General features: G+C 46.5%; 1 protein-coding gene across 3 annotated transcripts; it reads right to left on the minus strand.

The window, feature by feature from the left end:
* Nucleotides 1–520: 520 nt before the first annotated feature.
* hectd2 (HECT domain containing 2) lies at nt 521–19,134 on the minus strand. Of its 3 annotated transcripts, none has more exons than XM_084670881.1 (21): nt 18,594–19,134; nt 17,656–17,782; nt 16,471–16,609; nt 16,285–16,387; nt 15,423–15,512; nt 15,219–15,283; nt 15,073–15,118; nt 12,783–12,892; nt 12,551–12,699; nt 12,333–12,456; nt 11,970–12,066; nt 11,776–11,883; nt 11,211–11,343; nt 10,657–10,745; nt 8,770–8,928; nt 6,433–6,507; nt 6,225–6,312; nt 5,941–6,047; nt 2,127–2,242; nt 1,843–1,986; nt 521–1,723 (listed from the first exon to the last, which is right to left on the minus strand). In XM_084670881.1, exons 1-21 carry the CDS (start codon nt 18,681–18,683, stop codon nt 1,603–1,605), a joined length of 2,280 nt encoding a protein of 759 aa, XP_084527007.1. In that variant the 5' UTR covers nt 18,684–19,134; the 3' UTR covers nt 521–1,602. The 3 variants fall into 3 exon arrangements, with proteins under 3 accessions (XP_084527007.1, XP_084527006.1, XP_084527005.1); XM_084670880.1 differs by having other exon boundaries at nt 16,471–16,621; XM_084670879.1 differs by having other exon boundaries at nt 16,471–16,624.
* Nucleotides 19,135–19,993: the final 859 nt, after the last annotated feature.

Below are 19,993 nucleotides of genomic sequence, written 5' to 3' on the forward strand. Positions count from 1 at the left end.
CCCCAGTCCCCAGGGCAGCCAGCTGCCCACTACCCCAGCCAAGAGCCCATCTTCAGCTTGTGGCAGGGGCCTCAGCCCTCCCTCCACCCCAGGTAACTTCATTGGGACATACCTTTCTGTCCTCCAGTGACCTTTAGACGGGAAAGGCAGTATCTTGTCACCACACATACCTGCCAATCCAGCATGTGATGAACGACAGCAGTATTTCAGAGCGTTCTAAACTTGCCTCTGGAAGAATGTGGTGTGACAGACATGGTCAGTCGGCCAAAGATAAGAGAGTCTGGCTGGGTGTCCAGTTTTTCTTGTCCACTCTCACACTGGCCAGAAATAACCTTAGATAAGGAATAACTGCATTGTATGTTCCAGTGGTTGGCTTCTTTAATCTTCTTTCCCTTGCAACAGCACATGATTACACACTTCTTAGACCAACTACTAAATGTTACTACATGCAAATCACAACTAGCATGGAAGAAAAAAAAACGTTACTTAAAACCCACAAAAGATTCTTACACAGGACAAGTAAACAAAGAAGCTTTTATTAGCTTGGAAACTCTTTCACATAACCATACAGTTTAGGATGTGGATAACCTGAGAGTGGACGCCGCAAAAGATATTACATATAGAACACCAAGATGCTACATAATAACATGGCTAATAGCAACATGACTGATAACTACTCTATCATGTTCCCATACAGAATTACACATTTGGTGCCCAGTGACTATCAACAATAAATGTTACAGGAACGTTTATATGGCACAACCTTCAGTAACATTTCATATCATCCTGTTTAGCATGACAAACTACTGAACAACTTGGGAGAATAATTTCCCTCTCTGGTCCCAACATTTAAAAGCCAGAAAGGATCGTCAGATCATAATACTCTGGCACACAAACTGCCTCTTTCAATATGGTCCCAACATTTCTGAGGCCAAGAAAATATATATTAGTTTAAATATGTTAAGGTTTATTCTTTATAATTTACCAGCATCAGAGCGTGACTGAGTTTCTTCTTCCAGGCATGCAGGCCTTGGTCAGGGAGAGGCATAACTCTGGTTGGGTAGCTAAGGGTTCTCTGTCTCTTTAAGAAAGTCACACCACCCTCTTGCAGAACGTTCTTCAAACTACTAACACACACAGTTATTCCTACACACACTCACACACCCTCCTACCGGCACACCCACCTACAGTACACACACACACATTCCTATCATGTCCCACATTTAGGTAATGTCTTTAAAAAGCCACGCGGCAGTTCTATTACAACGTGCACCCCCTTCCCTGGGTCCAGTCTGGTATCAATGAGCCAGAGCTTAGTGGAACAGTAGTTAACTACCTGGCAGGGCTGCCAGTCTCTGGAAAGTGTGACCTTGATATGCCTTCGGGGTCTTATGGTAACAGGTGACTTGTTGAGCAATATCTCTTTGTGTCGTGGGTAACAGACAGGTGACCCATGGTATGTCTGGACAAACACCTGCCTGTGGACAGATCTCTACTGCAATCCCTGGCAGTCTCTCAAGGTGTGGAAATGTCTGTGTGCACTTGTGCACGTGTGTGATTGTGTGTCGGTGGGGGTGTGTGTGTGTGCCTGCGCATGGGAGGTTACTCCAGGCCGAAGCCCTCTGAGTTGGACATGGCGATGGTTATTTTGTGCTTGAGCTCCTTCTTGGTCTTGTACGGAGGCAGGCAGATCTGGTTGAAACAGGTGTGAGAGACCGGCAACCTGGGGATGACAGAGGGATGATAAACATGACAGACAGACAGACAGACAGGTGGACAGATCAACGGACAGACAGACAGACGGACAGACAGACAGACAGACAGAGAGGTTTCCTTCCTCACCAGTCCGTGGAGACGTCCATCCGGGAGATCTTAAAGTTGAGGTCGGCCACACCCCCTACTGGCACGCGGTCACTTCCTGTGGAGAAGTGCAGCAGCTTCTTCTGCATCTCGGGCGGAAATGCCAGCACCACTTCCCAGAAGGCCCTGCAGTGTGTGTGGGTGGGGATGGGGGCAGGTGTTACAGAGGCCTTAATTGTCTTGATATCCCATGTATCATTAGTCGTTTCTATTCCTGTCTTGGGCATCAGTACAGCAAGGAGAGTATAGACGTGATGGTGTGATACCTGACAGTGGGATCAGTCTTGCTGTAGCCCTCATACTGGGCCAGTCTCTGCAGGGTGCTCATGTCCAGGTTAGGACTGCCACACACCAGCACCTCCACCTCCTCTGGACGCAACAGCTGGTAGGAGCACAAACGCAATCTCTGTTACAATCTTGACCACACCCCAACCACTATATAACCATTGTTAAAGTCATACAGGTTTAGGTGCAGTTCTATGGGCGTGTGTGAAGCCCTCTGTGACCAATTTTGTAAAAAGGTTGACGCAAATAACATTTGATTTGATTTGATACTCAGACCTCGTGCATGCAGCAGAATGGAATTCAACTTCTTGTTCAGTTTTAGACCCTATTATACCTTAGTCATGCCTCCTCATTAGTAGAGACTCTCTCCATGTAACCTTCACTCTACAAAATATATATATCCTGGCATCAGTTCACTTCGCTAAAGTGGTTAAAAATGGGAGTTTATTTACATTTACTACAATGTATTATGCATCAGATCAGATGAATGCATGGATATAAGATGTGCTTGGCTTTGTGTTCCAGGTCTGATCTGATTGAGTTTTTCCTGTGAGGCGCCACAACGTCCTTGACCAGTTTCGACCCAGCTAGGATGATCCCAACCTGTTATCACCTCCCAGCCCTTAGCCTTATCACTGCTCGGAGCAAGGCTCCGATGGATCCCAACACAGACACGCGCTCTGTCTCTCACCCTGTCTCTCACTCTCTCCCTCTCCCTCACCCTGTCTCTCTTTCTCTCTCTCACTGTCACTGTCTCTCACCCTCTCTCTCCCCCTCTCTCTCAGCCTGACTCTCACTCTCCCCCTGTCTCAGCCTCTCAAATAACTCTCCCCCTCTCTCTCCCCCTCACTGTCACCCTGTCTCACCTTCCCATCCACTCTCACCCTTTCTCTCACCCTCTCCACACAATCTCTCACACTTTCACCAACATACGTCACCCTCCCTCCGCTTACCTTTCCTTTCCTATCCCTATTCCTGTGCCTTGTACCCTACCCCCTCTATCTACCAACCACTTCCCTATTCCTCCATTCCCCTGCCTCATACCCTACCCCCTCTATCTTCTATCCACTTCCCTATTCCTCCATTCCCCTGCCTCATACCCTACCCCCTCTATCTTCTATCCACTTCCCTATTCCTCCATTCCCCTGCCTTGTGCCCTTCCCCCTCCACCTTTGCTCCACTTTCCAATCAAACCATTCTCCTGCTTCAACCCCCACCCCAGTTCCCAATCCCTTACAACAAGGCTTGTTCAGGCCCTAGGATTGCCTATGGCAACATCCCCCCCAGTGGAAGGTCAGAGCAGGCTAGGGTTACCAAACCACCCTTCAACACACCTCCACCTCTCCCTGACACACCCATCCCCCAACCCCTGCCAATTCCCCTCCCCCAAACCTCTTCTGCAGCTGACAGTCGGGTGGATTGTGGTCGCTTATGTCAACACAGAGAGTTTAGACAACTGTTGCATGAGAGGAGGAGGGGAGCTAATTGCTTTCCCTAGTGCTAAAATATGTTCAGCCCTCTATGTCTTGTAACTGACCAACCTAGGTGCTGGTGCATGCCACATGCATATACACATCGATACACACCGCGGAAACACACACATGCACCTCCGTTCACACATACATATACAAACAAGCATAATGCACACTCACACAAACACACACACGTCTGAGAATCAAGGGTATAAAGATAAAGATCCTTTGGTGTGGTTAAACTGATGACATTACAGGCTACCTAATACCAGCAGAGCTACAGGATCTTCTGTCAGGGCAGATAGATGGCCCTGGGGCTAGTAGCCATAACAACAACCCCACAGAAGAGCTCCCCCACCCCCTCATGTCATCTGGTAACAGTGAGGGGGATTAGGTTCTCATTAACCCTCCAAGAGAAACCCTTTTAAACCCTCCTGAAACTCCTTAAGGCTGCAGCACTGGAAACGCTGACTGCTGTCCGTCCAGTTTAGCTGAGCTACTGTGGCACACTACCAAGTGCTTCAGTAGCAGACCCAATAGTGGGAGGGGAGGAATGCTGCTTCACTGGACACTGTGCACACGCACACACCAAACGTTACTTTTCTTACTTAAGGATTCGGTACTTCTGGATTTGCTACTTCTGTACATGCTGGTTTGCCGAAAACCACTGAGACATGAACTGAAAGACACACATGCACACATACAAACAAACAAACTGTGGAACGTTCTCTGATGTTCTCTGAGTACAGCTATAATTAATGTTTAACAGTGCAGGTTTGAGGTTGAGATGGCTGTGGCGCAACAGACAGGCACTTCATGGCGTCTGTCACGTACACACACCAACGCTGAGGGATGATCTAATATTGATCTCTAAGGTGTTGCTTCGAAGCAAAAACCGACAGGAGACTTCCATCAGTCTGACTTCCGTCATCCCTGAGTTAGGTTTATAGAGCGTCACACTGCTGGACCACAGTGAACTGAAGGGTTTGTGTGGAGGAAGAACACCCGCAACACTCATTTCTAACCACACGTTGTGGCAAATCACTTCTCTACGTAGCTACTTTACTCTCACACAAAGCATTATTATACAAGTGGTACAACAACACCAGCCTACAGTGTGTCTCCATGTACAAACACATAGGAGTCTGCTCCAACAGGCAGTCGAGCTGCAGTTCATTAAACAGCGGTCTGACCCAGACCAACCATATGGACAGATCATAGACAGGGCCCGGGCGTAAAACTCAGCAGGGTCGTGTGAGTGTTGAGGCTGTGGCTCTGTGGAGCCTCTGATTGATATGCATGGCTGGGAGTCCTGCCTCTGTACAGTGGGGCGGGGAGCGCAGAGGGTTTCTATAGGGCTCCGACTCTCTCGTTGCTCAGGCCTGCCTCTGTGGTGGCTCCAGCAGCCTGGATACTGATTGGAGACAGAGCATAGACAAACACGCACATGCATGCAGACGCACACACACACTCAAACACTTACCCACAGTTTGCCCACACGATTGCAGTGAGTGAACAGGCATGCATACACACAAGCACATACACCCACACAACTTAGTCACACAACGCGCATGCACGCACACACGCGGGGGTAATGGAGAAAACAACCAATAAACACCCAAGCACGTACACACAGATGCACATAGACAAGAATGCACACGCACAACAGATACACACACCCAATTACGCAGACAACTTCAACCATTAGAAAACGGTGCCAATAGAGGGGGCGGGGTACCCCTGTGAACACATTTAGCACGCCCAGAGAAACAGTAGGCTCTCTCACACACGTGCATGAGCATGTGCGCACGCACGCACGCGCACACACAGACAAACACACACACTGAGTTTCCACTGAAACGAACATGCACGAGTGGTTAGGCACACTCAACACACCCACAAATCCACAGAAATGCCCGCACGCCCTCACTCCCTCACACGCACACACTCACACACAGTCCCCAAGCTCTTTCCCTTCTTTCTGTTCGTCCTACCCAGGCCTCCCTGCTGCTGGATCTGGAAGTTTCAAAGAGCTCTGAGCAGCTAGAGACATGACACCACCTGGCCTCTGTCCTGGGAACGTCCCCCACTCACGGAGAGAGAGGACGGACCTCCACAGGAACTCCTCTCCTCCTCACATTCCCCCAGCAGCCCGTCCCTCAGTAACAAACAAACTATTTCTGTTGTGTTTTTTTGGCTGTTGGATTATATAGTATGCTATATTGTATTGTTTGATATTATATGTAATGAATCTATGATGAATTCACCCAGTATGCAAGAACTCAAATGTTTCCCAAAGTCCCAGACTCATCCAAGCCCTCACCATGAGTGCGTCTGAGGAGCAGACACTGTGGAAGCCGTGGTAGAAAGCAGCAAACTGGCGGTAGATGGACTTGTTCAACAGGAAGTCTATGTACAGCTGAACAAACTCTGCAGGGGCGGAAGACACATCACCACATCATCATCATGAGGAGGTCTATCAGTCCCACTGTATGTCATGAGGCAGTGATCTGAATGAAATGGTTGAGGGATGAGAAATCGCTTTGCATGCAACTGGTTGAGGAGGTGCTTGAGCTCATGGTGAAGCCACCAGCATGGTCCACTTACCTCTCCTGTTCTGGTTGGTGACTGGGATCTTGTCTCCTCCAGACTTCAGGTTGTAGGACTTGACGATTCCCAGTTCCTCATGGCAGACCTGTCACATGATTGTCATCATCACCATCTTCATCTTCACCATTGTTACCATTGTTATCATTGTCACTGTCAACTTTAACTAACACTAGATACAGAGCTGTGTGTGGGGGTGTGCTCCTACCTGGAAGTTCATACAGAAGTCCTCCTCTATGTTGCCTTCATAGTTGAGGAGCTCAGCCAGACCTCGAGCTAGGTCCTGAAACCCATCACCACTGTGTCACTGACATACTGCACCTTTAACCACATCTATGTCCTTGAGCATGTCACCACTGTGTCACTGACATACTGCACCTTTAACCACATCTATGTCCTTGAGCATGTCACCACTGTGTCACTGACATATTGCACCTTTAACCACATCTATGTCCTTGAGCATGTCACCACTGTGTCACTGACATACTGCACCTTTAACCACATCTATGTCCTTGAGCATGTCACCACTGTGTCACTGACATATTGCACCTTTAACCACATCTATGTCCTTGAGCATGTCACCACTGTGTTACTGACATACTGCACCTTTAACCACATGTATGTCCTTGAGCATGTCACTTTAACATTTCACTATATACCCATCAGACAGACATGGACTACATGGAATAACAGTGCTGTCCTAGCATCATGACTTTCTGGATATGCCTGTAACTAGACGCCTGCATCTCTAGTCTACTATTCAAACACTTGCTTTTTATCTTTCTATAAGAACTGTAACAGCACCAGAGTTTTAAAGCATGAGCTGACTTCATAAATCAAAGGAGTTTTAACACACTATGCTAATGTTGCCAGTGGAAACCCCAGCCTGCGCAACATCACCTTTACAGTTTTAACGAAGGGAAAATGTGACTAGCAGATTACTTCACTTATTTCTCTATTCATTAATTCCCTTTTTCATCCCCTGTTCCTTGTTTCTTTGCTGGATCCTACAGCAAAATGTTCCTGGCAGTGCAGTGGAAACAGCACAACTAGAAGAGTGGTTCGTTCTCCCGTACAGTAGCCATGCATAGGTATGTGGGATGGACTGGATCTCGTGAGTCATTACAGTGACTTGGCTTTTCAGAGAGAGGTGGAGAAGGCTAGCCCTTCTCATCTGAGTCAAATCCAGTCCAACAGTCGGTTCACAAAGCACAAAGTCAAACTGACATTGCACTATTTAAAACGTAGTTACATAAGAGTTTCTTCCTAATAAGGTATTTCCAGTGGCAGCTTTATTGTTTTAAATAGTAAGTACAATATACATGTTCTGCTATTTTTCCATGTGATATAAGTTTGTTAAATGACTCCAACTAGAAACCTAATCTAGTGGGATCACTGGACAGACAACTGTTTCTCATACGTAAGAAAAGCTTTTTAACAAAATCATTTGTTTTGGGAATTGTGTTCCAATTCTAGTGGAGAGAGCGTATGCCCAAAAGAGAGATAAACACATGTAGAGGCTGTTATATAAGCCTGGAGGCCCATGGCCAGCTGCCCAGCTACACACACAAACACACACACCAACATCTGGCCTCAGCAAGACTGACTTGACAAATCCCACAATTTGGAGACAGAGTCATACTCTTGTATCATATACAATAAATATGTGACGCTACTCAACGACACAAATGAATAATTAGTATAAGTATCTGGCTTTGTTTAGATAACATCATTGAATCCAGGAAAGCATGACACAACAAATTGTTGCGTGTTCTTAGTTTGTCAAGCTCGGTGTGCAGTTTAAAAGTTAAGCATCAGAGCCCTCTGCTGGTAAGTAAAAGTTAACATACACTATTTATTAATGTATTCATTTATTAAAAGTGATATAATATTAGATGCTGTTTCATGACAGCGTCTGTTTTTATGCTGACTCAGCAGTGAGAGCTGCGAATCTGACACATCAGCCTCAGTGTGTGAGTGTGTTTATGTGTGTACCTGTGTGTGTGTGTGTGTGTGTGTGTGTGTACCTGTGTGTGTGTGTGTGTACCTGTGTGTGCGTGTGTGTACCTGTGTGTGTGTGTGTGTACCTGTGTGTGTGTGTGTGTGTGTGTGTGTACCTGTGTGTGTGTGTGTGTACCTGTGTGTGCGTGTACACCGGCAGATTGATCCTATCTCACTCCTTTGCCATGCTCATACTTCAGCATCTCCTCATGAGTCATCTGCACGTCCCCCAGTCCTATTACCAGCATCACACTCTGCTGTGGCCAGGGACTAATCACACTGCCAGTACAGAACTCCTCCCAGCACCCCCCTCTTGACACCCAGTGGATAATTGTTAACAAAGTGGGGAGAACTTGACTGACTGTTCTACCTTGGGTCAAAACCGGGATCACCCTCTTCCCTTCAATATATTAAGACCAATGATATAATCTCAAAATGACACTGCAACTCTGACCAGTCAATGCACCAACCCAGATACATCAAGTATACTTTCAAGTCAGTATGTTACTCAGAAGTACAATTTGACCTAGGTGGAGCTACATACCGGCATGACCTGCAGCAGGTCATCCAGGGAGAGTGTTGCCATGCCAACAGGAGCGTCTGGATTGGAGGGTGGAACCGGTGGGGTTAGAAGCTTCTTGTAGACACAGGGCGGAAAGCGGATGTCCAAAGTGATGCTGTTGTACACAGCTAGGCCCATCAGCTGTTATACAACCAGTTAAGGTTAAACAACAGTGGCAATGCAACTTGCACACACATACACACAGGAAATAGGGAGGCCACGGGGCAGTTAGGTGGGACTGGGAAGGAGGTGGGAAGGAGGAAGTTAGGCCTGGGAAAGGAGGAGGGGAGGAAGTTGGGACTGGGGTAGGAGGAGGGACTGAGAAAGGTGGGGAGAAGGGAAGAGGTAAGGAAGGGGAGAAGGAGACAGGGGAGGAGGGGAGACTGAGGGAAGGAGTTTGGGACTGGCAAACGTGGGGGTAGGGAAGGAGGTGGAAAAGGAGAGACGGTAGAAAAGGAGAGACGATGGGAGTGGGGAGGGCCTCTGGCAGCTGCTACTGTCTACATGTGGAGACCAGATGGAACTACAGACGAGAGGAAGGGGGAGGAGCTAGTGCTATATACATAGCAGTACATTCAGAGAGAGAACACACTGATAGATGGAAAACAAAAGAGAGAGAGAGATAAAGGAAGTAAGAAGAGACAGACCAAGATTGGAAAGATAGAGAAAAACAATGGAGAGAAAAAAGAGAAATAGAGAGAGGGAAAGAGAGAACGAAAGAGAGAAAGAATATAGGGAGACTCATATGGGAATGAGAAAGAGAAATGAAGGCTCTCCCTTGATTTCTTAAAGCCCGGGGCAGTGTGCTAGCTAGGTAGACAGCGGTTTAGGAACAGTCTGAGGGTTCCTGGCATGGCCATCTGGAACATTCCACAGGATCTGAAGATGAGACTGAGCAGCGGCAGACGCACAACTAGAACTCTCCTTCATCTCTCCATCACACCACAAGCCCCGTCAAGCCCATCCAGAAAAAGAGCACAAACACACAAATGCCCTATGACATCACACGCTGTGTGTTTCTGTCTGTCTATCTCTGTTCACTCTTTCTGCAACTTTTTTTCTACCATCCTCCTTATCCTCTCTCTCTTTCGTTTCTTCTCTCTCTACCCTCTCTCTCTCTCTCTCTCTCTCTCTCTCTCTCTCTCTCTCTCTCTCTCTCTCTCTCTCTCTCTCTCTCTCTCTCTCTCTCTCTCTCTCTCTCTCTCTCTCTCTCTCTCTCTTTCCTTCTGTCTGGCACCCCTCTGACTTTTATTCTGATCTCCCTAAAGTGACATGGCACTTTTTTATTTCTTCACATCATCTGTGTCCCAGACAGTGTGTTACAGACACAGACTGACAGGCAGACACACACACACATTTACACACACATAAACAAAGAGACAAATTCAGAAACCAGAGAGGGATGGACAGAGCCACCTCTGTGAGGGGTGAGGTGGAAGGGAAGTGGGCAGGACAACGTGTCCCAGGAGAGGAGACAGTGAGCAGGGTGATGGCAGGACAGGAGCCCTGCTGGAAGGCTGGTTCCCTCCCTGCCCCTCATCTCTTCTGTTGGGATTGTGCAGCGAAGCAAGGCGGGTCAGCCGCAGAGAGAAACACTGCCACGTGAACACTGCTCCACAGATGACAGGCTACCGCAGAAGACCAGATATACACACACACACACCACCACAGCTAAGATGAGCTCCTGTAATGTTAACATAGTGCCTTTCATCACAACATTTCTCTGTTTACAGTTAAATTCAGTAGGACCATAGACTTGGCAGCATTTAATCTAAAGAGACAGGAACTGGATCTATACATTGATAGGCTGTTAACACTTCCTCCCTCACTGATAGGTTGTAAACATCCCACTATAGAATCAAAGGATACAGCACCAACCAATCGGAACTCAGAGTTGTTGTCACACTTCCAGCTGCTGAACCAGTGACAGTGGGAGTCCTTCTGGAATGTAAACATGCCTGGAGAGAAGGACACACAACAAAAACACATAAAGCTGTAAAACATATGTCCAGATATTACACAGAACCCACACACACAGTCACACACGATCTCTCTCTCTCTCTATCTATCTCTCTCTCTCTCTCTCTCTCTCTCTCTCTCTCTCTCTCTCTCTCTCTGACACACACACAAACACAATCTCTGACCTGGGAGGGAAGACTAACACTGTCAGAGAGCACTAGTTTCTTTTTCCAGAGTCCCTGAGAGAATGAGTGTGTCTATTAATAAAGTAGTCAGCAACGGCTGGACTTCTCTGCCATGGGAACCTTCAACAGGCATGAGAACTAAGTTGTGTGTGTGTGTGTGTGTGTGCCTGTTGAGTGAACAATGTGTGGGTGTGAGAAAGTGAGAGAGCAAATGGGGAAATAATGGCTATTTGTATTCTTATAGAAGAGAAAGAGCAAACATTGTATCGTCTCTCGTACCATAGTCCATGTGAAAAATCTGACGTATGAGGAGGAGGAACCACTCCTTGGTGAGTCCGCCCATGTCTAGCCCCGCCTCTCCGACAAAGGTAACTCTTAGCTTCTTCTTCAGGTCTGCACGGTTTCTGGTCAACTGATAAATAACAAAGCAAGATGGGGGTCAGATGACACATTCAACTCAAACATGAAAACATCACTGTGACAAAACTCGGTAAAGTGGCCAAGATTATTTAAGGTTCTGGTACATCCAAGAAGGGGTTTCTCTGTGAGAATCTAAATTTCCTCTTTGGTTCCAGCCTTCAGAAGACTGATAGAACTGAAGACATGATCTCAGGACAATGGAATCCTCCATGATTCACAATCTGTCTTAGCGTCACTGCTCAGCCCAGCTACAGTTATCATGACATCATTGTTAGCTCCAGACCTCAGCCCCCGCTTCAGGTCTAACGCTCTGGCAGACAGGACCATGAGTGTGCTGCTGTTACCTAATGTGGGTTTATGTGTGCGAGGGTGGGGGTTGCACGTGTGTATGTGTGTGTGTGTGTGTGTGTGTGTGTGTGATTACCTCATCAAGTGAGTCTGCTACCAGCTGCAGCCGCCTGACCCTGATGTTAAGGAAGAGAAGGCTCATGTCCACTCTCTGTCTACGACTCACCTTGTCCACCAGGCTTTGCTGAAACACACAGCAGAAACACTGCTTTTAGCCAGTTGTAACCACAGTGCATACTGTGTGTACAGGTGTGTGTGCGTGTGTCTTACCCTAGCAGTGCTGATCATTTGTTGTTCCGAGTCTCTCTGGATAATGGCTTTCTTCACCCCAGCAGACAGGATGAAGGGGAATTGGCAGAAGGTGAACCTTGGGGACAGATCATGAACACATTGAGACTCAAGACCCTATTTTGCAGGTTAAGAGCAATGAGAAACCTGGAGTACAAGTAATAGTAGAGAATGTCTGAAACAATAGGAGATGCCTTCAATAGGAGAGGCCTTCAATAGGAAAGGCCTTCCTTGTACAGCTGGCAAGAGGCTGCCTCCTATCTCCTGGTGGAGCTAGCAGGAGAGACTGACCTGGTGGAGCTAGCAGGAGAGACTGACCTGGTGGAGCTAGCAGGAGAGACTGACCTGGTGGAGGGGCCCTGGGCCTGCCAGGAGCGGTAGTCCTCCATGTAGTCAGTCAGCTCCAGACTGGGGTTGTAGAAGTCTGCGTAGGGCAGCAGAGGACGACTGGAAAGGCTGTTGGCTGCATCTGCAGAGGCAAAGAACCACGGGGTCAGAGGTCAGGGGTCAGAGTTAGAATCAATGAGCTTGGGGTGGAGGTGGAGGTGGTTCTAGGGACTCACTAAGCAGAGAGAGGACTTTGGTGGCGGAGGGGATCCACCAGGAGCACTTGGCCAGGGGCGGAAGCTCCTCCGGCTTGGAGGGGAACAGGCGAGTGGAGATGAAGAGATGCACACGCTCCACAAGGTGCTTCAAGCGCTTAGAAGACAATCTGGAGCAAAGCACAGCTTGATCAACACTCCTCATCAGCAGCAGAAACATATTACGGACAGGCAGAAGGACGGACAGACTCACTTCTTCAGCCAGTGCATTAAGACATGCAGATCTGCCTCTGCCAGTGCTGCCACCTGTCTCAGTAGATGAGCATAGATGACATAGGTGGCTGGACTGGTACACTGTGGGTTCTGGAAACAAGGGAGGAGGGGGTGACCGACAGTAACAGAGAGAGGCAGAGCGAGAGAGAAAGAGAGAGAGACATTGACAAAGGGTGATAAAGAGACAGAGAGAGCAAGAAAGTGGGAGTAAAAGAAAGAGAGGGTTGTTTAAATAGAGCTCCGTCAGAAAGGAAATATGTGTTTTTCATTGCGAAGGGGCAGAGAGACGTCTGGTTTGTAATAAAGAGGCTGAGACAGATTGCCATGACCGAGCAAACCAGACTGCTCTGCTCCGACATGACCTCATCTGCTACTGCAGGGGACGGGCAGAAAGGGAGAGAGAAAGAGGGGAACATGAGGAAAGGAGAAAAAATAACTGGAGAGGGGGAAGAGAGTGGGAACAGAGAGAGGGGACAGAGAACAGGAGAGGGGGAGATAGCGGGGGTGATTTGACACGGAGATGGGGGAGAGAGGAGTGTAGAAAGTGGGTAGCGGGGGAAAGAGGTACTGGGGTAAAACGAGAAGCGAGAGAAAGAGAGCAGGAGGGGAGAGAGAGACAGAACCAGAGAAGAGAGGAGAGAGACAGAACCAGAGAAGAGAGGGGAGAGACAGACAGAACCAGAGAAGAGAGGAGAGAGACAGACAGAACCAGAGAAGAGAGGAGACAGACAGAACCAGAGAAGAGAGGAGAGAGACAGAACCAGAGAAGAGAGGGGAGAGACAGACAGAACCAGAGAAGAGAGGAGAGAGACAGACAGAACCAGAGAAGAGAGGAGAGAGACAGACAGAACCAGAGAAGAGAGGAGAGAGACAGACAGAACCAGAGAAGAGAGGAGAGAGACAGACAGAACCAGAGAAGAGAGGAGACAGACAGAACCAGAGAAGAGAGGAGAGAGACAGAACCAGAGAAGAGAGGGGAGAGACAGACAGAACCAGAGAAGAGAGGAGAGAGACAGACAGAACCAGAGAAGAGAGGAGAGAGACAGAACCAGAGAAGAGAGGAGAGAGACAGACAGAACCAGAGAAGAGAGGGGAGAGTCACACAGGCCCATACATCCAGATGGAGGGGGGAAGGAGGACGCAAGCTTGAGAAAAAGGTCCGATTTAATAGGAAAAGCAGGTTTCTGGGTGACATCACCACCACACACTTCCACGCAGCCACTGCCCTCTCTGCCTTTTAACATCACACAGAATCGGCTGCTATGTGGGTCAGGCAGACCATCAAGGGCCCACACATCAATGCAGCAGACCACCATAATCACCGTCAGACTACATCTAAACCAGAGAAAGGGAGAGAGAGACAGAAAGAGAGAGAGAGAGAGAGAGAGAGAGAGAGAGAGAGAGAGAGAGAGAAAGAGAGAGAGACAGAGAGAGAGAGAGAGAGAGAGAGAGAGAGAGAGAGAGAGAGAGAGAGAGAGAGAGAGACAGAGAGAGAGAGAGAGAGAGAGAGAGAGAGAGAGAGAGAGAGAGAGAGAGAGAGAGAGAGAGAGAGAGAGAGAGAGCTTGGAGAGCTCAGTTAGAATCACAGTAAAATTGTTTTTACTATTTAACTCACTGCCCTGTTGAATTAAAGGAAACCATGTCTTTTAAGAAACAGAGAAAAGTAGTTTCCATCCTGTCTCCCAGACTCTGAGGCTGACGTTTACGTCCATATTTGGATGTTGCCAAGCCTGCCTTTCTAGCTCATGTGTGAAGTAAACACTTAGCTATCATTATGGAGAGTGTGGTGTGTCTGTATGTGTGTGTGTGTGTGTATGTGTGTCTCTCTGTCTGTCTCTCTGTCTGTCTGTGTGTGTGTGTGTGTGTGTGTATGTGCGCACACGCCTGAATTATGACTGGAGCAAATGGTCCATGTGGTGAGAGAGGAGATCAAGAGTTTCTCGAGTTTCTGACTGCCTTGCCAGTGACTCTGTGACTGCTATACTCAACACTGAATTTCTAAAATGACAGGGCTTAACTGTACAGTACAAAGAGGATGTGTTTAAGTCTGTGTGTGTGTGTTTCATGAAAAAAACGATGTAACTTCTCTAATGAGAAAATTGCAGCTGTTTAAGGAAAGTACTCCATGTTCTACAGTCATAATGGCCTATTTATAGTCTGGCATGTGCTATCAGGCATCAATTTGTCTGTGAGTGTGTGTGCGTGTGTGTGCGTGTGTGCGAGTGTGTGTGTGTGTGTGTGTGCAAGTGTACATGCAAGAGAGTGGTTACCTGAACGAGGATGAAATAGGCCCTGAGATCATCTTTCGTCCGACGCCTGAAACAAAGGCCAGATATTTAAAGAAGCCCTGTCTGCTACTCTAAGTACCCAGACGAGTGTCTACATTTAAGAGTGTAACGATGATCGACGCCCTCACCCCTTCCATTCTCTCAGCAGACAGTTGATGATGCCCTTGAGCACAGCCTTCTGAGTGTCAGGAGGCTGGAGAAGCAGCAAGAAATGTTCTCTGTTATTTAGACCCAGAGTGTGCTTTGCATTGGACATCGAATGCATCGTCGATGACCGAATTCTTACTTTCCCTACCATACGTCATAGCAATCGGTTATGTTAGTGAACGTACTGTGAGAGGTAGTGCATCGTAGACAGCATTGACAAACTTGGTGTTGATTCCTGAGTCCTCCGTCGTGTTGAAAGGAGCATTTGCTTCTTTCTGAAAGGGAACATAAACACATGTTCAGGCAGACACATGGCACAGCCATTTTCTTTACCAGGCTGACTTCTTTACATAGTCCACACCACAGTCCCCCATTCACCCAGTCCAAGTCTCTGCCATTAGACGAATAGTGCATTCTGGGTTTACAGACAGATAAGTCAGCCTCATGGTATAGCTCCAAAACTCCCAGTGTAAATGTCACATTCACTTCCTGTCTGTAGGACTCTGACGGTTGTTAAAGATGTTCTGACATCTCGACTCTCATGACCTCCATCAACTAACAACTACCGCCTGTCACCATAACAAGACATTTTACTAGCTATTACCTGCCCAACCCCCCACACTGCATGACCATCCACTCTCTCTATACCTCTGTGCTTACAAGGAATGATCACCATGGAAACCAGGCACAGGTGCTGTTTTTTTAACGGCCTCCTGAATGACTTCATTCATTCATCTGCAGACTGAATAACAACTCGCTAAATGCCCCTTTTCCTGTGCCTCAGAAAGAGCCCATTCACACACTTAGCCCCAACCGAAACAATGACCACCTTCTGTTCCACCTATCAGCAGTAGATCCCATTTAAAGAAATAATACTGAATTGTGCTATTCCAATTGTACTGTACATCATATATTAGGTCGTATTAAGGTAGGATAAAGTAGAATAAAGCATGGATTAAAGCACACATGATAACTGTCCACTATTACACAATCATGACATGCAGTCAGGATGGACCCGTTCACAGCCAACCAATGGTTTCATCCCACCTTGAAGACAGCATTGAGTTCCAGGAAGGAGCCAAACGTGGTCCTGTAGAACTCATGGACCATCCTCCAGTCTCCTGAGACAGTGGCCCTGTCCATGTCCTCCCTGGACCGAAACACACACACTGTTGGACTGGATAGATCTGATGTGATGATGATGATGATGATGATGTGTGTTTGTGTGCTCACAGGAACTCTTTGGTGGTCTTGGTTCGTAGAGGGATGACAGGGTCGGAGGAGATGCGTGCCTTAACCTCTGGGGACAGGATGTCGATGGTGATGCGGTGTTTCTGTTTGACCTCTGGACAAAGGGGGGGCAGCTCTCTACCTGCAATATAACCTACTGTACATCAGCCACGTACTAAAGACTAGACAGCTATATCATACAAACTGTACTTGACTTTGTATCAACTGCTCCTGTACGGTTCTACACAGTGCTGTATCACAAGCTAATACATTAAATCACAACATCAAAACAGGCTGTGACACTGAAAGGCAATGGGTCCAAGTATAAGTCTCCATGTCTCCAGCAGTTTTCACAACAGCTTGTGTTGTGAAAACACTTCAGTCTGACTCAGCTACACAAGACACAACTACAGATGCAAACACACATTCTGTGCGCGCACACACACACACACTCTCACTCTGTTCATTCAGCTGCCACTATGCACAACAACAGACTTCTGCCTATTGCATCCAGAGCCACTTCCCCTCTGCAAAGAAAGGCCTGCCATGATAGTTGTCCTTAATCCTCTAGTCTCCCTCAGCATCTTTCATCTGAGAGGAGAAGAGCAGCTAACACACATCTGCCTCCCAGTTATTGTCAGTTTATTCAAACCAGACGGCCGCCGTTCACTTTGAAATTCAATAAGACTCTTTTGTGAAACACAGTGAAAGAGATTCATCTTGAAAGCTCCTCACTGATGTTTCTAAATGTCAAAGTGTTCCTCTAGCACATCAGTGTTGTCATTGAGTGGAGCCCAGACAGTTGATAAAAAACAGAACATCTGAATATGAATAAGAGGTGAGTGACCCCGCAGACAACACCTGGAAGGTTCATTAGCTTTAGAAGGAATTAGCCTCGTAACTAAGGCTTCGTAACTAAGGCACCCTTTGTAACTAAGGCTGTTACAAGCCCACAAGCTGCATCCAGAAGCACTTCTTACATCTAATTCCCACAATATAGTGGTGGTTTACTAAAGAGTTTGAAATCCAATAAAGATGTTACCGCCAGCGTATACAAAACCAAGACACATAGAAGAACTGACATGCCATGTCTTGGGTCGTATAAGGGTTTCAAAGTACCTTACTATGTCGGCCATTACGAATGTGTTGTAAACATGTTAACCTGTAGCTACAACAGATGGAACATACCATGTTTGATGCTGGGTAGGATAAAGGGGGAAGAAAGACAGCGACCAGCAGCATCTCTCTTCTGATTGGCTGAAGACATGAGACTGCTGATGGAAGGGTATGGCAGCTTTGGCCCTCGCTCTAAAACCTGTCAGAAAACGCATCAGTAATATCTGATCATTTATCAATTATAAATCAAGATTTTTCTTCTTTATTAGAAGCTCACATTTTATAATATGTTTTGCACTGTCTATAATTAAAACCTGCCATGGCTTTTCCACCATTGGCATGGATAGGTGATTTATAACAGTGATAGATTACCTCATGTGAACCCCCTGGATATACTCATATTTATGTAATATATATCATATATTATAGTATATCATATACTCATATTAATGTATTATTATAACTGCCTTCAAAACTAGTCACCATACTCTAAATTAGGCTACTCAATTAGAAACCACATTAAAACCACTAAAACCACAGCTATTTAGAGACTATTTGGCCCCTTTTATAGACAGCAGTGATAATGTTACTTCATCTGGTAGAAATGATGACTCACACAGTTCCAACAGTATATAGTTAGAGAACACAGAAAGAAGAGTTGGCCAAAACGTCCCACCCTAAAGTTTCAACACTGACACATTCTCCATAAGGCAAGCTCGGATATAATAAGGGGACATTTTACACAGGGTTAAGAATGTCTAGCTCATATTTGAACCTTTTCCAAGAGGCAGCAAATTGAAAGTGAATGCATTTCCATACATCCTGCACTTTAGACGATAACGTTAATTGGCCAATAATATTGCTGCCAATGACACAAATTAGTTAGATTTTTTATTTATTTATTGTTAATCGGATGTCATATAATGTCTTCAAATAGTTTGTTGTCTTATAAGTGGATGCTATAGCCAGGCATCATATATCTATAGTCTTGGTAGGTATGCTATACTTACAGATGTGGAGTGATTGAAGATCGGGGGAAGTCTGTCTCTCTCTTCCCTCTGACACAACGGCGTGTTATTCTCCCTCATATTCAACAGCATTTCTTTTGCTTGTCTCGTTTAAGTTGCAGTCACAGACATTTACGCTAAAGCATATGCCCTAACAAAAAAGATACATAATACCCGCATACTCGTTAACAAAACATTCAAGAATCGGTATCTGTTATAAAGTAACGGTTATGGACCGAAAAAGGTCCAAGTCTTCATGGCAAGCAGGTGAGTACTGTAGGCTCGCTCAAAAGTTGTCGAAGGCGCGCGGGCGGTCTGATGCTGCGAACTAGTATTAAACTCCGACGAGTCCGCGTCCAAATTAAATTATCACTATTCTAACGAATTCTCTATACATACATCATTTCCAATGCAAGGAGTCTTATCGTCTAAGTCTGTAGCGCAGCTGTACACATGCGCCATATTGTTTGAAAAGTTCATAGTTACAAGCTTGGATACCAGAGTTGCCCTTACGTAAGCGCCCGACCCTCTCCGCGCCTCTGTAGTTGCCGTGTATGTACTGAACTTGAGTGAGAACTCAGCCCCTCCTCAGTCCCTCCACCCTGTTGTACTGAGACGGCGAGGAAAATACTAAGAGGACGGACATGTTAATCTGTAGGAAGGTTGGCGGCTGGTAGAGATCAGAGGTCAAAGGCAATCATATAATATATCAAATATTGTTTCTCCCTTACTTTAGACTGTGTAGTGGAAATGTATTCTGCAAACAATTCTAAGAAATTAAAAGCAATTCAACCACTGGATAAGCAGGATGACTGCTCTTGCAAACATATATTAAACTTGGTTCCAAACGTTAACCACTGGTGCTGTGACAGTGAGATCATTCTCAGTTCACATTGCATTTTGCTGATTTAAGTTAATAAGGACACCTGCCTAGTCTTAAGTTGCTCAACTGTGGTCTGTTGGACTGTCTGATACAAGTGCCAGCATTCGTTATTTTGCATTTAGAATCACTGTCTACCTTGGTTCTAGACAGATGAGAAAGTATAAATACAGCCATGGAACAGTCAAACTGGACTTCCCAGGTCCGTAAGGATCCTAGGTCTGTGTTAGGGTCTGACTCCAGCAGGGGGCAGAAGAGACCTCTTTAGAGACAGCCTTCCACCAGTCCAATCCGCGCTGCCCCACAGTGCAGTTTTGTACTGTTCCAAATGGGGCTGGTAGTGTACCTTGAGATAATTCAGTCAATAATTATGGAAATTATTGATGCGTATCATCATCTGAAAAAGAAACAGAAGGTCAAATCAAATAGGACATTGAATTACATTTCCAGAGCACAACACACATGCTGTGCATAGTTCAATCTGGTCCCCTATGGTGAATCAAAACACCAAGGGACATACGAA

The sequence above is a fragment of the Hypomesus nipponensis genome, chromosome 13 (genome assembly GCF_054491055.1).
Source record: "Hypomesus nipponensis isolate SF chromosome 13, ASM5449105v1, whole genome shotgun sequence".
Taxonomy (NCBI): domain Eukaryota; kingdom Metazoa; phylum Chordata; class Actinopteri; order Osmeriformes; family Osmeridae; genus Hypomesus; species Hypomesus nipponensis.

Excerpts from the sequence above, each read along its gene's own strand:
- hectd2 (XM_084670879.1), bottom strand. The coding sequence starts at position 18,683 with ATGCTGTTGAATATGAGGGAGAATAACACGCCGTTGTGTCAGAGGGAA. Across the intron at positions 6,508-8,769 it reads ACCTGCTGCAGGTCATGCCG|GACCTAGCTCGAGGTCTGGC; the intron begins GTATGTAGCTCC and ends GATGGGTTTCAG. Across the intron at positions 6,048-6,224 it reads CACCAACCAGAACAGGAGAG|AGTTTGTTCAGCTGTACATA; the intron begins GTAAGTGGACCA and ends CCGCCCCTGCAG.